The sequence below is a fragment of the Nelumbo lutea genome, chromosome 1, assembly GCF_056320005.1.
Source record: "Nelumbo lutea isolate HS-2025 chromosome 1, American lotus-T2T, whole genome shotgun sequence".
In the NCBI taxonomy this organism is placed as follows: domain Eukaryota; kingdom Viridiplantae; phylum Streptophyta; class Magnoliopsida; order Proteales; family Nelumbonaceae; genus Nelumbo; species Nelumbo lutea.
Genome location: NC_142684.1, coordinates 149,904,969 through 149,924,085, shown reverse-complemented (window position 1 = coordinate 149,924,085; position 19,117 = coordinate 149,904,969). Strand labels below are relative to the sequence as shown.

Sequence of the window (19,117 nt, the reverse complement as noted above, 5' to 3'; positions counted from 1 at the left end):
AACTTTAAGTACTGGATTGTTACATTTTAAAAGTTCAGATACTGAATTGTCACATTTTAAAGTTTAGAAACCAAATTATCGCTCAAACCAAGTTACAGGATATTGATTCAGAATTTTTTCTATTTATTTATTTATTTATTTATTTATTTATTTGTTTTTTTATCTTCAACAAGGGACATATTTCATGTATGCAGCATTTCACATGCTGGGCCCCCAATCCCCATGCTAATGCACACCTCTTATTTTAGCATCTTTAACATATGCCTAACGCACACCTCTCCTTGAGGGAATAATCATTCCATTAGAAATAGGAGTTGGATTTAGGTTCTATACTTCTACTGCAGTCAAACAGTTGAATTTAGAATGATGCATTCTGATTCCGGTTTTAGGTTTTTAATTAATCTCAGCAACCAAACTGGGCGTTAATGTTTTCTACGAGGAAAGAGTTTTTTTATAAAGTTTGATGTGATGGGTGAATATGATATTTATCTTTTTCTAATAACATTTACTTGGGGGTGTTTTGGTAACGTTGTATATAATTCGTTTGGTTTTAGAATAAGCCACGAGGATTTTGCATTTCGTAAAATATCATGGCCTGGAGTGAGCCATACTTCAATAGTTGTGTTATCCTTCATTCTGTACTTTTCAGCTCTACTTGTTATTAATATTTATAATTGACAGTCATTTTTTATCATATTTAATTATTTTTCAAATTCTGAAAAATACCGTACCACAATTTGTAGAACACCAAGCATGTTACGCACTATGCTGGGGTGGTGTGTTCTAAGATGAACCACACTTTTTTCTGACCACACTTTTTTCCGACCACATTACTTAATACCACCTGTCAAAAACCATTTATGTTTTCGTCTAAGAATTAGACAGGTGGCCTTTTAAAATGGGTGGCAAATGTGAAGGAGCATGAGTTTAGGATTTATTTCAGTTCCCAAACTTTAAAATGTGTTTCTATAGTACCTTGAATTTTAAAATTGTGTTTAATAGGTTTCTGCCTTTAATTGACTATCAATCAACACCGTTACGTGACATTAGGTGTGCATTAAATAATTTCAAAATGGCAAAATTTTCCTTTATGGTATTTTTTAACCATTTTATCCATTTCGTCTAAGTGTTAATTGTTAAAAGAAGGAAATGAAGAAGGGTTATGAAATCAGACACCGATTAACTTTTGAAGCTCTCACTCCTCGGATGTGCAAAAGAAGGTTGTAAGAACTCAACATTAATGAACACAATGGTTCTCCGCCACAATTGTTACATTTGAAGCACTACCATTTCAAGCTATTTATCTCTTGAATTGGCTTATGTGGATGTAACAAATAAAGAAAATTAGATGACACCTAATAGGTATTTCTATCATTTCACTTATCCGTTAACACCTGTTAATGGATAAGGACCCATTAGACACAATTTGAAAGTTCAAGATATTGTAAAGATACATTTTGAAGTTTGGGAACTGATGACTTGACACAACCCCTAAAGTACAAGGTACTAATAAGGAATTTCTCCCCCTTTTTTTTACCTTGACCAACTTTGAGTACAAAGTTTTTGGATGCAAACATGCTTTGAAATTTGTGATAATTTTCACTTTTGGTGCATAAATGCATTCTTACCAAACACCAGCAAAACCAACCACAATGCATATATTCACTAAATCTACATTTGCACTCTTCCCAAACATGCTTTTAAATTTGTGAAAGTTTGCACTTTTAATATATAAATGCATTCTTACCAAAGATCACCAAAACTGAACCAAAGTGCATATATTCACTATACCAGCATTTTCGGTGCAAATACAAATATGGAGAGTGCAAATGCAAAGCTCATTTAACATATTGATAAATTTACTTTCTTACCAAACGATTTTTAGTTGTGATAGATGCAAGCATGAACCCCAAGACTGGAATATACATTTTTAACATTGATCAACTTTGTAAGCAAAGTTTAGGCTCAATTTGGAAGGAGTACAAATACAAATATGTAGAGTGTAAATCCTTGTATTTTATATTATTTTACATCTATTTGTACCATACATATTTGTCTTTGTACTCTTTTCAATACATTCATTCTTGGATCCAAAATTCTCTCATTTTAAATGCAAACTTGTCTTAAAATCCATGCGTTATCATTGTCAAAACACAAATACATTCTTACCAAAAACTAGCAAAACTGAATCAGTACTCAAACACGTATATGCAATGGATGTTTGCACTCTTCCTTAATCTATTTAAGCTTAATTTGGAAAGAATACAAATATAAATATATACAATACAAATACATACAAAATAATACAAAATATAAGGTTTTACACACTATATATTTGCATTTGTACTCCTTCCAAACCCCCTCTCCCCTATAAACCACATCCACCCCTTGAATTTGGCATCAATTCACATGGGCTGATTGATCATTCTCCCTACCTATTTACTAAAGGACAAAACAATAAAATATTTGTGAAGCCACTGCTGTAAGCTAAAATTACAGCCCTATATTCTACTAATAAGCCTCCTTATAAACTGCTTAGCATCCATCCACAGTTGGGATTCATCCCACCTGTACCGTGATGCTAAGAATTCTGGGTGGGCTGAACAGGCATTCTCCCTCAAATATTTTCTTTAGTCGTTATCAAAAACAGTTCCTATTGCCAATCATGCTATACATGAGATATGCATAAATATAAAATAAATTAAAAATAAAATAATAAAAAAAGAAAGAGAAAAGGTCCTCATTGCTCGGTCAATTTTTCTTTTTTTTTTTTTAATTTTTACTGCAACTTTATTATTTATTTATTTATTTATAATAGAAAGGGACGAGCCATTGGTGTTGTCTCGGCCGGACTTCCAGTCGGCAGTGGACACGAGCCACTTGATTCTTCCTCTGTCCACTTCATCCGTCCGTACATACGGTTGGTCCCTACTAAACCAACCAATTTCGCGGAAAGTTGAAAGGATGTAACAACAGTACATCCATCTGAGACCGTTAGATTCAAATCCAAGACTCTTGGATTCCATCACTCTTTTCAGTTTTCACCCTGGATGCTAGTCATCACCTTGTCCCTCAACTCCGCACCACGACAACCACTCGTCCTTCCTTCCTCTTATCATCTATTTATACCCTCCCTACCACTCTTTCATTGTCGTCCTAGACAAAGAAAAAAAATTCAGAAGCCCTTCTTCTTCGCAGCGTTTGGTTTTGCTTTCAGCTTCGTTACAGTTGATATCCTCTGACTGATCGGAGGGAGATCCCGGCGATACACTGGAAGAGAGGAAAGGGGTAAAACCCAGGGTCGTCACGTTGTAGACATCACGGCTATACATAGAGTTAACCGGTCTCTCATTCATGTCCGAGCAGTGCGACGCAAGGGCGGCTGTGTAGCCGAGAGCAAGCCTTCGCTGCACGGCGGACGTGGTGCTTTGCCTTCCGAAGGCGGTAGCCCTTCCGATCTCCTCTTCCTCGCTGGTGGTGGTCTTCGCTTCGTCTCCTCCTCTTTCCTTTAATTTCTTCCTTTACTAGGATAGTATTTGTTAATTAGACAAATAATAGTAGAAGATAGACTAGCCATTAGCCAAGAAAAGAAGACTACTTTGATTGTTAGCTGCTCCATCATCCGGTGCTTAGGGGAGGTTCTGAATTAAATCATGATGTTGAGGATAAAAAGGGTTCCTACTTTGGTTTCCAATCATCAGAGGGAGGAGGAGGAGAAGGCCCGCCGTAACGGAGGGGGGTGCGGCCGGAATTGCCTTAACAAATGCTGCATTCAAGGTACTTTTTTTTTAGTTCTGCACTTTTGTCTTTCTTCAACCTTAAGTGTGTTTCTCCATGGAGTGTACGAGCTTGGTTTTTCACTGGGTTTTCTTTGGTTGGGTCTGAATGTCTGATCAGGGGCAAGGCTCCCTTTGTATACTTTCAAGAGCGTGAACAAGAACGTCAATGAGAAGGACTTGGTCGGTGATGAGAAGAAAGAGCCACCCGTTGCCTTTCTGGACTCCCTCGTTCTTGGAGAGGTACATTTTCTTCATAAAAATCTTTCTTCTGCCTCTTCCGTTGTTTCCTCAACAACTGTTACTCCTTGATCGCAGTGGGAGGATCGCATGCAGAGAGGGCTCTTTCGATATGACGTGACTGCTTGCGAAACCAAGGTTTCATCTCTGTTCTTTCCATTGATTCTTTTCTTCATTCACTAGTTCTGTTTTGGGTTTTATCTGTAGGTAAGTTAGGATCGAAACATGTGACCTCAGGGTTGCAGCAGAGTGTTTTGTCCAATTGGGGATATGGGTTCTACCCCCGATTTCTTTTGCTAATATCTCTGCAGGTGATCCCGGGAGAGTACGGATTCATTGCCCAGCTGAACGAGGGACGCCACCTTAAGAAGCGCCCTACAGAGTTCCGAGTCGACAAGGTCCTCCAGCCCTTCGATGCCAACAAATTCAACTTCACAAAAGTCGGGCAGGAGGAGGTGCTCTTCCAATTCGGAGCCAGTGATGACGATGAGGCTAATTTCTTCCCCTACGCTCCAATTGACGTTGGCGACTCCCCCAGCGTTGTAGCAATTAACGTAAGCAGATACCCCGAGTCTCCTTCCATTCCTTTGTTGTGATAATTAGATGGTGATTTACAGAGTTTGAGATAACCTTGATTTCTGTTCTAACTTCTACTTTGATTTTAAAACAGGTGAGCCCAATTGAGTATGGGCATGTACTGCTAATCCCGCGGATTCTCGACTGCTTGCCACAAAGGATTGATCGCGAGAGCTTCTTGCTTGCCCTCCATATGGCAGCAGAAGCAGGGAACCCATACTTCAGGTTGGGTTACAACAGTTTGGGTGCATTTGCGACCATCAATCACCTTCACTTCCAGGTCCTTGTCCTTGCTTGCTTCAACTCTGTTCATCTTACACTGGATTAGTAGTTCAAGTTTTGGTTGTGGTTGTTTATGTTACCCTTTAACTGTAAGCCCTCTTGTTCTATGGTTACAGGCTTACTATTTGGCTGTGCCGTTTCCCATTGAGAAGGCTCCTACCCGAAGAATTACCACAACTGATGAGGGCGTGAAGATCTCTGAACTGTCAAATTATCCGGTCAGGGGTCTTGTCTTCGAGGGCGGAAATACTCTGATCGGTTTATCAAATGCCGTATCAGACTCCTGCATTTGCCTTCAAGACAACAACATTCCTTACAATGTCCTTATCTCTGATTCCGGGAAGCGGATCTTCCTCTTCCCTCAGGTAACAAAATTTGCCACCCTTGTATTTATTTCTAATATGACTTTGGTTCAGTCGATGATCAGTCGTAAATTGTGTCTTTTGCTCCATTGATATCTTCTCTAACAAATTTTATCTGTCATTTTGTTCTACCTTCTTGCTTGGAACAAATACACAGTGCTATGCCGAGAAACAGGCTCTTGGGGAAGTAAGCGCAGAGCTTCTGGACACCCAAGTGAACCCGGCTGTATGGGAAATTAGTGGGCACATGGTGTTGAAAAGGAAACAGGACTATGAAGAAGCATCCGTGGAAAATGCTCGGAGACTCCTCGCAGAGGTGTCTCTCTCTGAAGAGAGGTTCCAGGAGGTGATGGGTTTAATCTTTGAAGCCATTGCTTGCAAGATTGATGCAAATGGAAATACGGCTCTGGGCATGGGAGAGAAAGCAGAGGGAGAAAGTGGCACCCACCCCATGATGGTTCCTGGGAAGCAAGAATGCCTAGCTCTGCGGTCTGCACTAGCTAGTTGATCTTTCTGCGAATAATAGGGTGACGCTGTTTGATGATGGTTTATGCAGTTAAGTTTGTTCGTTGATTAAGTGAATATGGTCTTGTGTCTTGGCCAACCAATAAACTGCCCTAAATAAAGCAAACAGTGTTTGCTCTTGGCCGTTGTTGTTATTGTACTTGGAGTGTCATGGATGTCTTGCACATCAGTTTAGTTTGTGTGAAATAACTGTATGCTTTCATCTGTTCTAGTATCATTAGTATGCTTCTTGTGCTTCTTCTTCTTCTTCTTCTTCTTCTTCTTCTTCTTATCAATTTGGCATCTTTTGCTGTAGTTTTCTCATAGTGGAAGGAGAAACATCCAACTTTTGGTCTTTGGCTGCCGCCACGATTCTGCAGCCAAGAATGACAGAACCAGGTTGAACTGTTGAAACATCGAACTGCCATGGAGGTGGACTCAGTTGATTCAATTTGATGTTGCATAAAAATAGTTGGTTGGAGATACCTAATCCGTTAAAATCAAAAGGTGGCCCAGTGTTCGACCGATGGATTCATAAATTAGCAAGTCATTAATTAACATGTGTAACCTGTGAAGCATGTAGGTAGGAACAATAATACATCTCTATGGGAAATTATCAATTAACCGCGTGACAGCACCTGAACCGCTGAAGAATATGGGTTAGTGAGCAAGCCGTGATGAAAGCAGCAAACATATTTATTAACTCCCCATGGAGTTTGTTAAAGATCTGAGTTGGGTCTCTGTTATGTAATCTCTATTTATGCCTCTCCACTCATTAATAAAATACAAAAGGATTTTCTTCTTCGTCAAGATTTCATATGGTAACAAAGCGACAGGTTCGCTTAGATCCTTGGTTTCTCCTTGTGTTTTCTCTCTTTAACTCGGTCTCTTCGTTTTTTTCGTTACTTCTGCAAGATGGTGGCTGATGGCTGAAGCAAGTATTGGTAGTGCGGCTGATAATGTCTCTGATTCTTCTTCTCCGTATTTCCTTGATTCCTCTGATAATCCCGGAGTTTCTCATTTCGTCACCATTAACCGGTGAGAACTATCCAACATGGAGGAGAGCGATAATCAATGCGCTCTGGGCAAAGAATAAAATAGCATTCGTTGATGGCACGATCCTGAAACCTGATCCAGCCAAGAAAATAGAGCATGTTGCTTGGAAGAAATGCAACTCAATGGTCATTTATTGGATTTACAACGCTTTGGCTAAGGAATTGCATGATAGTGTAACTTACATGGATGATGCTCGGGCAATCTGATTGGTCTTGGAGGAGCGATTCTCACAAGGAAATGGACCTCGTATCTTTCAACTAAAATAGGAGCTAGCACTGCTCAAACAGAACAATCTCTGTCTCAATTTACTACACCAAGCTGAAAGCTATTTGGGATGAACTTGAAGCTTGTGCACCAACACCAATTTGTTCTTGTTGTTCCTACCGTATGGCTAAAGATCTTGTCACAGAAGGTGAAAGGGATCGTGTCTAACAATTCTTTATGGGGCTTGGTGATCAATTCAACACCATTTGCGCTAACATCATTGGAATGAATCATCTTCCATCACTTAGCAAGGTATACATGTTAGACAGTGTATGCCCTTAACTCCAATCAGAATGATGTACATTATGACATTTATTGTAAATGAATAAAGTACATATTTGATTCATGTTATTGTGGTGTGTTTTTATGTAATACCCTTAAATTGGACACATATGAGACTCGTGTTAGTTTATAATGTTCATAGTCGTTGGTAAGTTTAGGGAGATTTATCCTGTCAAGACTGACACTGATGTGCCGCCAAGTTGGTTGGGGTGGCTTGTCTCAGCTGCCAGGGTGAGACCCGAGGTACATGTAGTGTAGATTTTCTTGAAACCCTGAGCCGGACCAGAATTACAGTATTGCCCTGGACCTTGGAGATTGATGGAAAAAACTGGAATATTACACCTGACCCCTAGACTCGATTATGATACTGCACTAGGTGTCGGATTGGGCTATCTTTGATATGCCAACCAATGAGATCCTTAGAGGGGGTCAAAACCTGGGTATGTTGGGACAGCCTGAGAATTCATTTGAGTGGGTGATCATAATGACAGGATCAACCCCTTTGTCGAACAAAATAATGATCAGGGATGCACTCTATCTAATGGAAATCAAAACTGTCGGCAACCGATTTCAATCGTTGAAATTTGTTTTTGTAAAATATATTTATATTAAGATATACATATATATTACGGTTTCAAAATGTTTGCAAAATGTTTTAATTCCTGGGATCCATGTGAGTAGAGAGTGCAACACTGTTCCTTGTAGCCGAGGGAGAGGTCCTCTCTTGTCGGGTAGTGTTTGATCATTATGGGCTGAGAGGTTAAGTGTAAGACCATTGAGGGTAATACCTGATGGGCTAATCTTGCATCTGCCTATAGTCCTTGGGTTTTTATAAGGTGGCTTGGCCCAGGGACCACTTAGTGTAAGTGTTGGGCCCATTAAGAGCCCATGGTGATGGGCTCAAGGGTTTACTGTCCATTACAGTGAATTCGGCCAAGCCTTGTAACAGAAGCTAGACTGAACCCATGTGATTGATGTGTAGATCAATGTTTGGGTTCCACACTATACAAGGAATCCCAACTGGGCAGCAGTTTGGAAGGTTAGTGAGCACATGGACTTAATGGGCCTAAAGCCCAATTCGAACTTGTTTAGTTAGATTAATTAAACAGGGGCGGATATGGGATTTGGATCAGTAGATTGGATAAGGGATTATCCTTATCCACACAGAGAGTCCAAATCCAAATAGAGATTTGGATCAAGAAGCTCCTAATAAGATTAGGAGGGCAGATAATATAAGGGCTTATCCTTATCTCTTAAAGAGAGTCCAGATTCAAATAAGGACTTGAATTAGGAAACTCCTAATGGGATTAGGAGCTGATCTCTTTAAGGCTATAAAAGGAGGAGGAGGGCAAACCTTCAATCACTCAACTCAATCAGATCTCAGATCGCAGAAAGAGAGAAGACAGTAACAGTAAGACTGTGCCATCTTCTGCTCTTGCGCCCTCCTCTTGCTACCGCCATTGCTAGTTTGTTCTCCACTGTATGAGCGATCAAGAAGGGTTCTTGATATCAGTTTTTGGAGAAAAACTGATCTGAAGTCATGCTCAAATACCCTCCATCGAATTCTTGCTGGAGGATTCGGTTCTTGTGAAGAACCATTTGCTGATTCTGCTCCACCCTACGTTGTGTCATCTTCAATGGGAGCAGTCTTTGAACTTTCTTTGGGTGTGAACATCTTCATTGGGAGTTACTGCTACTCTGTATCAGGTATATCCCTCTCCTACCTTTTAGTTTCAGATCTGGTTTGGTTTTAGGTTCAAGATTGATCATTGAAAATGTAAATTTTCTAAAACAGGGAATGTGATTCCCACATGGAAGAGAGAAATTTTTGAAAATTTGCCCAACCTACCTGTAGGGTTCGGCCATCCATATGATGGATCTCTCATCCCTTCAATACAACCTTATTCTACAAGAAGAAAAACACCAGTTGGTAGCTGGTCAACATTCCCCTTCAATAGAAGCAATGGCCTTTCATGTGACAGGTCAATCCAAGAATGGAACCAAGAATTCTAAAGATCGACCAAAATTATGATGTAACCACTATAAAAAGACAAGACTTACTAAAGAATGCTGCTATGGAATTGTTGGTTATCCTCCTGGCTAGGATATGAGGTAGTACTAATTCCAAGAACGGTGGTGCTCTAGAGAAACCAAATCCACCGAAATTTTCTTCTTCACAAACTTCAACAGTAGCTACGTACAAATTCGTCTCCAATAGCTGGTTTATCAATGGAGCAATATCAACAAATACAACAACTTTTGAGTCTTCTCAACTCGGATAAGTCTATAGCTTCATCCAACTTTGTTGGTAAGGCTTCTCCCTTACATTCGATACTGGAATCAAGATCTTGGATACTAGATAGTGGAGCATCAGATCATATGGCGCCTTCCATTGCAGATCACATCACTCATACTTCTTCCACATCTATTAAGCTAGTTCATTTACCTAATGGTACCATGTTACCAGTCCAATCATGCAATGATCTAAAATTACCTTCTAGCTTACCTTTATGGGATGATTTATTCATACCAAATTTCAAATGTAAATTGGTATCCATAAGTAAGATAACCTCAGAGCTTTATTGTGTGGTCATATTCTTTTCGAGTTTTTTGTGTAATATAGGACTTGAGCGACAAGAAGGTGATTGGACTCGGTTCGATGCATAATGGACTATACCAAAATCAGAAATCAAAGCCAATTGATGATAAGAAGCATAATGGACTATACCATCTCATAGTTGGTACATCATCAGTGGCCTTACATATTGTGCATGAAATTGAATCTAAGCTATGCTACTCTAGACTGGGACATGCCTCTTATCATCATTTGGCTTTGACTTCTGACTTACATATTAGCATTCCCAATAATGCTTGTTGTGACATTTGTATGAGAGATAAACAACACATTTATGCTTTCCCCATAGCCTTACACACACTAGTAGTTATTTTGAACAAGTGCATATTGATATTTGGAGTGGGTATCATACTCCATATCTTTCTCGAGCTCGCTTTTTCCTCACCATTGTAGATGATTACTCTCATGCCACATGGGTTTATTTGTTATAATGTAAGTCAGATGCTTATGGTTATTTGCTCATATTTTTTTCTATGATACACACTCAGTTTGGTTCCCAAGTTATTTGTGTACGATCCAACAATGGGTTGGAATTCCTCTTTGGACCTATGCAGTAGTTTTTCACTAAAAATAGCATTGTTTATCAATGATCTTGCATTGACACTCCATAATAGAACGGAGTGATCGAACGTAAGCATTGTCATCTTCTTGAAATGGCTAGAGATTTACGATTTCATGTTGGACTTCCTATCCAAATTTGGGGTGAATGTGTCCTAACAGTGGCATATCTAATTAATTACCTACCTACCCCAAATCTCTCAAGAAAGTCACCATACAAATTATTGTTTCAGAAACCTCCATCTTATGCACAAAAGCATGGAAGGGACAAATTCAACTCCCATTCTCAACATTGCATTTTTGTAGGGTATCCACAAGTAGACCTATTCATGGGCCAGGCCAGGTCGGACTCGGACCGGGCTTTGACTCTTTATTAACAGAAAAATGTTAGGCCCGAGCCCGAGCTCGGCCTGACCAATGGGCCTACAACTTGGGCCCGAGCCCGGCCCTGATAAAAAGCCCGAAGCCCGAGCCCGAGCCCAAAGCCCGACCTAATAAAAGAAATTCAAAATTTTCCCTATTCACATAGACATTATCTATTTTAATTTAGATGTTTTTTCCCCTATTTAAATGAACAATGGGCCTACAAGTGAATCAACAACTTTCTCAAATCAAAAAATTTATTCAAATGGACATCACATAGGATTTTTACTTAGGTTTAACTATAAGTTGGGCCGGGTTTACTTAGGTTTAACTATAGGTCAGGCCGAGCTATTTTGGCAAAGCCCGAGCCCAGCTCGAATTTTATGCGGGCCAGGCTTTTTGGCCTGAGGTTAAGCCCATGGGCAAAAAGCCTGTTCAAGCCCATCCGAGGGTCGGGTCAGGCCACCCGACCCATGAACATGTTTATCCACAAGGCCAAAAAGTTTATCGTGTCTACAAGTTTAACACAACTTAGATATTTGTATCTCGCGGTGTGGTGTTTTTTGAGGATAAATTCCCTCTTTTGAATTTTGAAAATACTTCTACAGCTATGGTACCTTCTACCAGTTATAGATGACCAGTCATCTCCCTTAAGAATCAACCACATTACATGACACAGGACCAATAGATGATCAGTCATCCTCCACTTTGGGCCCACTTCAGGCTCAAACTAATTCTTAGATTTTAGACAATGTTTTGACAAATTCTATCTATGATACATAGAGTCAGAACATAGAGCCTTATGTTCTAGACCCATCTCCATTGCAAGATGTTGTCCACAATACTGACACAACCATCATTGAGCCCAGGCCTACCAGAGTGTGTCGACTACCACCCAAACTAAATGACTTTGTGTGTCCTACCTTAAAGATGGGCTCAAATGCTAGACCATATTTGATTTGTAGCACACAACATCCCATTTGTAACTTCTCTCACCTTGACCCATCATTAAATCCAATTGACCATATAGCACCTTCTGAACCCATCACCTACCAACAAGCCCAACAACACTCCTATTGGAGGCCAAGGCAACTAAATTAGCCACCCTTGAGTCCACTAAGACTTAGACTTTGACAAATCTTCCCCGGACAAAACACCAATTGGATGTAAGTGCCTCTTGGCTTTAGCTGCAACATGAAATTGGCATTTACACCAAATGGATATAAACAACGACTTCCTCCATGGTGCTCTTCATGAATAAGTTTATATTCAACCTTCTCTGGGCCTCCTTCCCAATGGCGATAAGCGTGTTTGTAAACTCCATAAATCAATATATGAGCTCAAACAAGTTTTTTGTAATTGGTTAGAAACTTTGGCCCATGCTCTTAAGCAGCGAAGATTTTCTCAATCTTCTATAGATGATGCTCTTTTCACTCTTACAAGGACTTCTAGCATTTTTATTGTTCTCGCCTACATAGATGACTTGATCATCGCCAATAGTGATTTTGGTGACATTGCTTCTATCAAACAATATCTCAACAATTGTTTTCCCATCAAAGATTTGGGACCCCTTAAATATTTCTTGGCCATTGAGATTTCTCGATCTTCCTCAGGCATCTTTTTAAGCCAACAAAAGTATACACTCAACATTCTTAAGGAAGTCAACATGCTCGGTTGTTGCCCAAGTTCTTTTCCTATGGAACAACAATATCACCTTGGACTTGATTCTGGTCCACCAATAACTCAGCCTGATCAGTACAAGAGATTAGTTGGACGCCTCATATATTTGACTATCACCAGGCTGGAGAGCACATACTCAATTCACATCCTTAACCAATTCCTAAGTGATCCATGACAATGTCATCTAGATGAAGCTATGCACATTCTTCTCAAGTCTTCTCTTGACCATGGAGTATTTTTTCCTTCGTCATCTGATCTTATGCTTCGGGTTTACTATGATTCGTATTAGGCTAGTTGCCCAACAACATGCCGCTCTACTACCGGATACATTATAGCCTTGGAGACTTCACCTTTATCGTGGAAGTCCAAGAAGCAATCAACTGTTTCACGCTCCTCCGCAGAAGCTGAATATAGATCTATGGTAGCAACTACTAGTGAACTGTTATAATTCAAATGTTTATTTGCAGACCTTGACCTTCAACATCCTCAGCCCATGAAACTCTTTTGTGATAATCGGGCTGCTCTTCATATTATTGTTAATCCAATGTTTCATGAATGAACAAAACACATAGAGATTGATTGCTACTTTATTCACACTCATCTTCAAACCCGTGCCATTACTACAGCTCACATCTCATCCAAGCTTCAACTGGATGATATCTTAACTAAGGCTTTAGGTCGGGACCAATTTACTTTCCTATTACCCAAGTTGGACATTTGGCCTCCTCCCACACCAACTTGAGAGGGAATGTTAACTCCACCTGGAATTTGTTAAAGATCTATTAAACTGTTATATTCCTACTTGTAGAATTAGGCCCACTTGCTCTCTTGCCAACTTCAATTAGTTGTGAAACCAAAAAAAAAGAAGAAAAAGCTACTCCATGAGAATTTTACAAACTCGCTCAAAGCCTGAAAACCATTGCAGTATGTGTAGTCTTCTCTAAAAGAGGAAACAGAGTCCAATTGTAAAGAAAAACATAGCAATTCCACGGGCATGGATAATGGATCCATTTGTAAAGGTAAGTCAATTAAATGCATATAGGGCTCGTTTGGGATAGCTGAACTGAAGATAAGCATTGGTTCAGCTTCATAAATAACATAAGCCATCATAAGCCATATTTGTTGACAACTGGATTAGCTGCTTAAGTCAGATAATCTTGGCCATTCAAAGAGGCTGAAGCAGGTAACCCTTCAACAGTTCAACTCGCTGAACAGACAGCCGATCTTTTGGACTCCCATACGGACTGCCAGAAGCCGCTGTGCTACAGCCCTCCCAAATGGACACGGGGCACAGATTTGAATTTAATGGAGGGGCAGAATCATTCTTTTATTGGGACGTTTCAAAACCATGTATTATAATTCCGAAACTGTGATTAAAATGGGATTCAATAGCATAGTTTTGTTATTTGGCGGGAGTAAGGGGGTTTATATAGCAGCATCAATTGGTTAAAAAAAAATCTAATTATGATACATTGAAAAGTAATATGTTGGCCCGGAAGCCCGGTGAGGGTGGAAATCCTGGCAACGCCAACTCTTAAAGCTTAAGGAAGGTGCGAACTATATGACTTCTCCATAACAATTTTGAGATGAGGTTTCTAAGAATCCTCCTTAGGCCAGAAGCCAATCCGTCCACACCCCAAAGAAAACCATAAGGGTGCAAATGGATCGGATCATGATCCTATCTGATCCGAAATTTGATCTTGGTTGAATTCAGATCACCCCTATACAATCCGGTATATGTTTGTTATTTATTTATTTATAAATATATTATTTATATTATATTTTTATAAATTTGTTATATTATTTATTTTTTATAAAAAACATGTATATATATGATGAAAATAATTAAAAAAAGGCTTGTATTTTTGTTTTTTCTTTATTTAAATTGGTATATTTTATTTTTATTTTAATAATTTATTAATTAAAAAAAACAAGTCAGATCGGATCAGATCTGAAGATCCGACTTACCGACAGGATTCAAATTCAAATCGAGGCCTATCAGATCCGATCGAATTTTCGGATTGAATAGGCTCCAACATGAATAGTGTCGGATCCTATTCGAATATACCCTTATAAAAATCCAATCCGACCCATTTGCATTCCTAGAAAACCATACCCAACCAAAATTGCAGATTGTACTATTTTGTTTACTGGTAGCCCTGAATATAAATCGATAAACAGGAAGAACAGCTTTATCTTTTTACAATAAAAACTTCATCATGGATGACAGCACAATAAAACCTCTGGAATTATTCCATTTACTTCATGATACAGAATAAGCATATTGTTTGTTTTTCATCCATTTTCTTATCTGTTTCTTTTCAGGCACGACTATATCCAGCAACTTTTCACATGAATCAACCTATAAATTCACCTAAAGTTGTTGCTGAAACACATCTACAAGGGGATGAACTCAAGGCAGATACATTTGATTTCTACCACAATTAGATATACGTACCTGCAGAGGCATCAGTAACAAGGATGGAACACCTGCTACCTTCCTGACATTAGATTGACCAGAGCTTGGTTCTCATAAAGGGTGCCAACATCCCAGTCTTCAGATGAGGATGAAAGTGTCATCAGTACAACAACAACGGACTTCATTCGAGGCCTTAGCTTTGGATCCCCTTGTGTGCAAGCTCTGGCAAGCTGCGCCATCTGCATCCAAAGTAGCCACAATAGTTTATTATAACTAGTTAACTTTGGAAATACCTTTCTTAAGTAATGCTTCCACCTTATGAACTGAGTCAAGTGGATAGTCATCCCCAAGCCTTGGATCGACAAGTTTGCGGAGATCTTCTTTTGGATCTGGTTGGGTAAGAACATCTTCAAACTGCATAGTATTATCGAAGTATACAATTAAGTGTCAAGCTTCAGTAGATTTTTTTTAATTATTTTTTTTGGCATTAGGTAATAGTAGAATCATTGGCTATTAGTTTATAAATTAGGGTAAAGTAGGAAAAATAACCATAGCAACAAGAGTCCTTGGTTCAGCACTGGATCCATCTGGCTTGACTATTGCTTCCTTAGCTGAAATAAGTTCATAAAGGACGACTCCAAAAGCATAAACATCTATCTTGGGAGAAACATCACGTAATCGAACATACCTACATGTAAGCACAGATAGTTACTGGTAAGTTCATATTTTGTTGAAATAACATCAATCCTGGGTTTATTTTATACCACACCAGGGTGCTTAGATTGGGCCTAGTCTACAGCATATGCTTATACCGAGCAAACATAACATCTTTACATCTATCACTATTATCCTACTTTCCAAGTAGAAAGATGTGGCAACCAAACAACCCACAAGAAAAAGCTATGTTGCACCAACAAGAACTTGTTTATTCTCAGAGAATATCCACCACAGAAAAGTGCACAGGCCCCAAGATACTGAATCTGTGATGAAAAGCAAGAGGATACTATTGGTGCTTAGGGGCTCTATATATCAATTAATCATGTTTTGTTTTCACAAGACTGAGTATTGTCTTCTTAGTTCTCTAATAAAAACTAACTTTGGTTTCTTCTTTGTGATAACAACAATGCCTTTCTTTTCTTCTTTTTCTTTTGTTCCTTGAGAAAGATCCAAACAGCATAGAAGGCAACAAGGACCCTTACTGACCAAATTACATGGATTCCTAGATACCAGTATTTTAAGAAAAGCATATGATGCTCACACCTTGATGTTCATGCCTCAAGGTACAAGGGACATTCACATTCCTCACACCTTGAGAAGCCCTATTCATGTGTAAACTTACATGTATATGTGTACAAGGGACATTCACATTCCTCACACTTTGTGCCAGAAAAATAAAAGCCAAGGTTAGGTCGGCATCAATCAACCCTCCCAAGACCCCAAATAGATAGACTAACATTGGATAATTGCCTTTTGTATTTATGTGTATGTATATCTATATATTTGTGCTTGTATCCATGATTCAACATATTTGTAAAGGTAGTATTTTACATTCCAAGCTTTTAAGTATTTATTAAATGACTGTAAGAATATAATGGTTTTCTCTAGATCGTTTTTATGTGATCATCTATAATAAAAATATGCTCCTCTTCTGTATGTTGTCAAATCTTTCTCATTTTAGTTCTATGTTTTTTCTTAAAAAATGGTATGCCTCAAGGCTTATGCTTCACGCACCAAAAAATACTGATGCTTCTCTTCATACCTTTGTGTTTTTAAACATCAATGGAGATCAATTGCAAATGGTTTATCCAAGGGGATGGAGTCTTTTTGCATAGAGACAGCTCTATGCCTTAATAGCCTTTTGTTTTGGGGATGGGGCTCTAGTTCTTTGTCTGAATACCTCTATAAACCATATCATGCAAATCTTTCACCATATTTAATACAATTTATCTGTTACTTTCCTTAAAAAAAAAAGAGAAAACAAAGGACAAGAAGATAAAAAAATATGAAGAATTGGCAAACCATTAACCCCCTTTGGCTAAATTGCTCAGTATTATCTTACTAGCAAAACCTTTTGGGTTCATTAAACAAATCTTTATTAAGTTAGCTCTATCTGTTCTTCTCAAAAAGTGTGACTTCCCCATTGGAGTTATCTACTTCCTAACCCTTCAAATTTTCTCTATATTCATGTGAATACCCCCAACCTGATTTATCAGTTATTTAATGATTCAACTAGTCTGTATCAAAAATATATAAGTCAGCTAATTTGTTTCATAAAATTAATTAGATGTCCTTCAATGAATTGTAACAAGAGATCCTGCCCAAGTAGGAACAAGAAGACCATGGTCTAAAATGTAGACAAAATATATTGTATTTGGTTGTATGTGGGTTTTCTTTCAGAGAGGGCATTGGAGGTTACAAGGATATATTTGTATAATAGAAGTTGGAATGACCTCCCATATGATTTTTGCAAGCCTTGGAAGTCCTTGTAATTCCCAGCAATTCAGCAGTTCCTTCACAGTATTTGGCATGACCCAATTAGTACCCAGAGCTGCAAGAAAGTGGTTCCAGATTTTTGATGAGATAGGGCAATGGATGAACAGATGACTGCTATCCTCTTGTTTTAGTCCACAGAGCACACAATCTAAATCCTGGATCTGCATACCTCTTTTTAACAAATGTGTTTTAGTTAAACATTGTCCAAAGACGCAGTCCAAACTAAAGCATTAACCATTGAGGGGGCTACAGAATTCCACACTTTAGCAGCCAGAAACTCCACTGGTCTAAGGTTATACAAGTGTCTAACAAAAGATCTGACAGAGTATTGACCATCCGAACTCCAACTCCAAACCCAACTGTCCTCTACAAGCCCATCCAGGGACTGAAGTGAGATTATTTCCAGAAGCTCGGTGAAGTTTTCAATCTCCCAATCTTGAAAATTCCTTCTGAAGGAAGGGCACCAGATCACAGAACCTTCATTCACCTCATAACACTCCCTTGTAAATGCATCATGGGATTCAGCGATCTGGAAAAGCTGTGAGAATTGATCTGAGAGAATTGCCCACACCAAGGATCCTTCCAAAAGAGCAATCTATCCCCTTTCCCCAATTTGGGTCTCAAACCTCTGCTAAAGGCAGGAAGAGTGTCCATGATTTTTTTCCAAATTGAACAGCCCAGAGAGTTGAAGTGAGGGCTAGTGATCCAATCTCCCCTGTCGGTATTATATTTGGCTGCCATTAATATTCTCCACCATTCTTTTCTTTCCAATCCAAACCTCCAGATCCATTTCCCAATAAGTGCAGTGTTAAAGTTCCTTACTTTTCTGATACCCAAACCTCCTTTATCTTTTGGTAAACACACCTGCTCCCAGCTTACTAAGTGAATTTTCTTCTTATCTTCCCACCCCCTCCACAGAAATTCCCTTTGTAACTTCTCAATTTTTTGGGCTATTATCCCCAGGATAGGGAAAAGAGAAAGATAGAAAGCAGGGAGGTTAGTCAGAGCACTTTTCAGAAGTGTAATTCTGCCCCCTAATGACAAGTACTTAGCTTTACAAGAGACCAATTTTTTCTCCGAACACTTCAGAACTGGTTCCCAAATCAAAGCAGAAGTACATTTAGCTCCTAAAGGGAGACTGAGTACTTAGTTGATAAGTATCCCACCTGACAGGCAAGCTTTTGTTCCAATTTACCTTCAAACCTGATACTACCTCAAACAACTGACCACCCCAGCCAAAATCTCAATTTGATCTTCCTTTGCTTCTACAAAACATAATGTATCATCTGCTGATTGTAACACTTGTACCTTTTCCCCACCTGGAGACACCTCAAATCCTTTCCAAAGTCCCCCCTCCCCCACTGACTTTATGAACATAGTAAGACCATTACACATGAATAGTAGGGGGGAGAGAGGGTCTCCCTGCTGAAGTCCCTTTGAGCTTTTAAAGAAACCCACTGACTGTCCATTAACCAGAATAGAGAATTTAGGAGAGGTAATACAGACTTTTATCCAATTCCTCCACTTTTGGCCAAAACTCATCCTCTCTAGGACAAAGTCCAAACACCTGCAATTAACAATTGTCGTAAGCCATTTCCAGATCCAACTTACAAATCACCCCTGGAGA

The 19,117-nt window shown here is 39.1% G+C and overlaps 2 protein-coding genes across 2 annotated transcripts in view; one reads left to right on the top strand and one right to left on the bottom strand.

Moving 5' to 3' along the window:
- Positions 1-3,153: 3,153 nt before the first annotated feature.
- On the top strand, positions 3,154-5,998 carry LOC148878325 (GDP-L-galactose phosphorylase 2-like). The gene is made up of 7 exons (XM_088953010.1): positions 3,154-3,777; positions 3,898-4,019; positions 4,095-4,154; positions 4,328-4,570; positions 4,687-4,872; positions 4,991-5,239; positions 5,394-5,998. The coding sequence occupies exons 1-7, from the start codon at positions 3,654-3,656 to the stop codon at positions 5,742-5,744; spliced, it is 1,335 nt and encodes a 444-aa protein (XP_088809136.1). The 5' UTR covers positions 3,154-3,653; the 3' UTR covers positions 5,745-5,998.
- An 8,804-nt stretch (positions 5,999-14,802) lies between these two features.
- LOC148878324 (chitin elicitor receptor kinase 1-like) overlaps positions 14,803-19,117 on the bottom strand; it is a 68,171-nt gene continuing 63,856 nt past the window's right edge. The window contains exons 10-12 of the mRNA XM_088952976.1: positions 15,547-15,685; positions 15,313-15,411; positions 14,803-15,236 (exon numbers count right to left, since the gene is read on the bottom strand). Of these exons, the coding sequence (XP_088809102.1) occupies positions 15,072-15,236; positions 15,313-15,411; positions 15,547-15,685 (403 nt within the window). The 3' untranslated portion in view covers positions 14,803-15,071. The remainder of the gene's footprint in view (positions 15,237-15,312; positions 15,412-15,546; positions 15,686-19,117) is intronic.

Coding starts and splice junctions, on each gene's coding strand:
- LOC148878325 (XM_088953010.1), top strand. CDS start 3,654: ATGATGTTGAGGATAAAAAGGGTTCCTACTTTGGTTTCCAATCATCAG. Junction 4,020..4,094: donor ACTCCCTCGTTCTTGGAGAG/GTACATTTTCTT, acceptor CCTTGATCGCAG/TGGGAGGATCGCATGCAGAG. Junction 4,571..4,686: donor CCAGCGTTGTAGCAATTAAC/GTAAGCAGATAC, acceptor ATTTTAAAACAG/GTGAGCCCAATTGAGTATGG.